General features: G+C 52.8%; 1 protein-coding gene across 1 annotated transcript; it reads left to right on the top strand.

Moving 5' to 3' along the window:
* Positions 1-236: 236 nt before the first annotated feature.
* On the top strand, positions 237-1,428 carry BZA05DRAFT_436375 (uncharacterized protein; the record flags this gene model as incomplete). The annotated part of the gene is made up of 4 exons (XM_051486405.1): positions 237-568; positions 838-935; positions 1,114-1,149; positions 1,268-1,428. Exons 1-4 carry the CDS (start codon positions 420-422, stop codon positions 1,426-1,428), a joined length of 444 nt encoding a protein of 147 aa, XP_051339483.1. The 5' UTR covers positions 237-419.
* Positions 1,429-2,405: the final 977 nt, after the last annotated feature.

Below are 2,405 nucleotides of genomic sequence, written 5' to 3'. Positions count from 1 at the left end.
GCGAATGATAACGAACCACCGTCGTCGTCGTCTTCCGTTGTCGCCGCTGTCGTGGGGCCGAAAGACAGCGGCTTGCGGTAGATTGCAGGCCAGCCGGCCGGCCCAGTGCACCAGCCATGAGCCCCGCGGTGGTGGTCCCGGCCCCAACAACGGCAGAATGTCACGGGCGGAGTATCGAGCGATACACAACAACGACAATTAGTCGGACATGAAAACCGAAAACTACCTACTTGTGAGTTTCCGTTCCCGCAGCGAGCGGGCGGGCGGGCGAGCACACACCCTGTGGAATGGTAGAGCGGAGGCATCATCGGAAGGCAACATGCGCTATTCTGGGGTAAAGCAGCCATCCTGTCGGTAGATTAGTATAGTATGCAGCAGTACGGACGCACCACGGGACGGACTGGGTAAGGACTTGCCTGATGGTGGCGCCGGCGGCGGTGCTGCTGGTGGTGGTCGTGGTGGTGATGGTATTGGTGGTGGTATTGGTCGTCGTCGTCGTCGGTTGTGCTGGTGCTGGTGCTGGGTGCTGGTGGCATCAAACGGCATCAGGCAGAAACAGGAAGCAGACGTATGTAATTAGGTAGCATGTAGCCCCATTGTTTCCTTTCCCACGCCGCACCGTGCAATCCCCCGCCCACCAGCAAAACGAAAAAGTACATAAAAGAAAAATACTCCGGGGAAGTGGCAATCCGGTGCGAGTGCGAGCTGTGAGCTCTAAGCTGTGAGACGTCAGGTGTAAGGGATCGGACGCACCCTTCCACCCAAAAGAAACCACCCTGCTGGCTGCACACGTGAATCTACTATGATCTAGAAGTTTAGCTAGGTATGTAATTGTAGATTGCTCTGCGCAACAGATGGGTACACGGGGATCTGTGCCCCCATGGACTCCTGGACTCCTGGACTACTGGACTACTGGACTCCTGGAGGCGTGTTTCGTTTGTACTCTGTACATACATGGGCTTTTAGGATCGGTAGTGATACGGATGTGAAATCGTAAGCCCAGCAGAGAGTGGCTGCGCTAGGCTTTGCTGAGCTGGGTTTTGCTGGGATGGCGTACGTAGTATGTACATATCAGTCATTTGAATCGGAGTCGTGGAACTGAAAGAACAACAGCCACACTACGTTGCTCACTGATAACTACTTACCCAGGTACGCCTGATTTTCCCCGGTGACTGATTGAGCACTGGAGAACTGGAGAACTGGAGCACTGAAGCACTAGCGTACTGCGCCTGGAGAACATAGTAAACGGAAAATGAATCTCGTGCAGCTTCGAAAGATCTTGATTCTTCGGATGATATCATCCGGTCGATCAAGTGGACGATCGAGAGGAAGATTAAGTGGGCGATCGTCCCTTTCGCGAACTACCGAGTAATGATGCTAGTGACGATGCTAGTGCTCATGCTCGACAATCGGCCAAAGAGGCTGTGACGATCGGCCAAAGAAGCAGAAGCAGAAGTAGAAGAGCCCAGCGGCTCAGCGGCTATCTAGATCGGTGGAGTGACATCTAGATTCTAGAGTATGTTCGCCTTATAAAGCTGAAGACTGCCTCGAATCTGCTTCCCCCCCTCCCCTCATCTGTACGACGACGATATTTCACCGGGACCGGGTGAAGGCCAGGGCCGAGTGAGATATGATGTTCTGGATCTCCCACAGCTACAAGTCTACAATTAGGTACATGAAAATCCCCCCTTGGGCCTTTTCAAGTTCCAAGCTCCGGCATCTTCTTGTTTGTCTCTGTGGGATTGAATCGGATTGGAACACCTCGAGCTCAAGCAACGGAGAAACGATGGGGAGAGAATATGGAGAGAACATGGGAAGAACCATATTCGTGAATACTACACACACATGGCATAGCATGGCAATCTACCTATTCTGGCCATCTTCACCGACTAACTCACCAAACCAACTCAGCCGACCAGTTGCCACTGCATCCAAATTCATTTTATGTACATTCTATGTACATAAGTACCCACCCTTGTGTTCCCGACCGGCTCCGAACCCGCGGCAAGGGGGAAGGGGGGGCTGTCACGCTTCACAATTGTAATATACTAATCCGAGACGAAAACCCATCCGTGGTGATGCACAAGCTTTACGATGGATCTCGCTGATAAACGAGGCTCGCACACGCACGACGCAGGGCAAAATCACAAACCGAGGATGGCTGATGCTGCAGATCCACCCACGATATCCGTGTACTCCATACTAAGCAGTACGACCACGGAGCTATGTATGTACCAACTAGTATCTATGTAACGATGACAGGAAGTGGTTCGATGCGATGCAATGTAATGTGTAATGTGCAATCGGAGGAAGGGAGGGAGGGAGTGAGTGATCACGGTCCAGCAATCATCCAGCAATCGTCCGCCGACCGTTGAGCGAGGCGAGACGAGAACCCTTCCCTCTCG

This window comes from Tricharina praecox (genome assembly GCF_024521635.1).
Source record: "Tricharina praecox strain CBS 144465 chromosome Unknown BZA05scaffold_12, whole genome shotgun sequence".
In the NCBI taxonomy this organism is placed as follows: Eukaryota; Fungi; Ascomycota; class Pezizomycetes; order Pezizales; family Pyronemataceae; genus Tricharina; species Tricharina praecox.
This window is presented reverse-complemented; position numbering and strand designations above follow the sequence as displayed.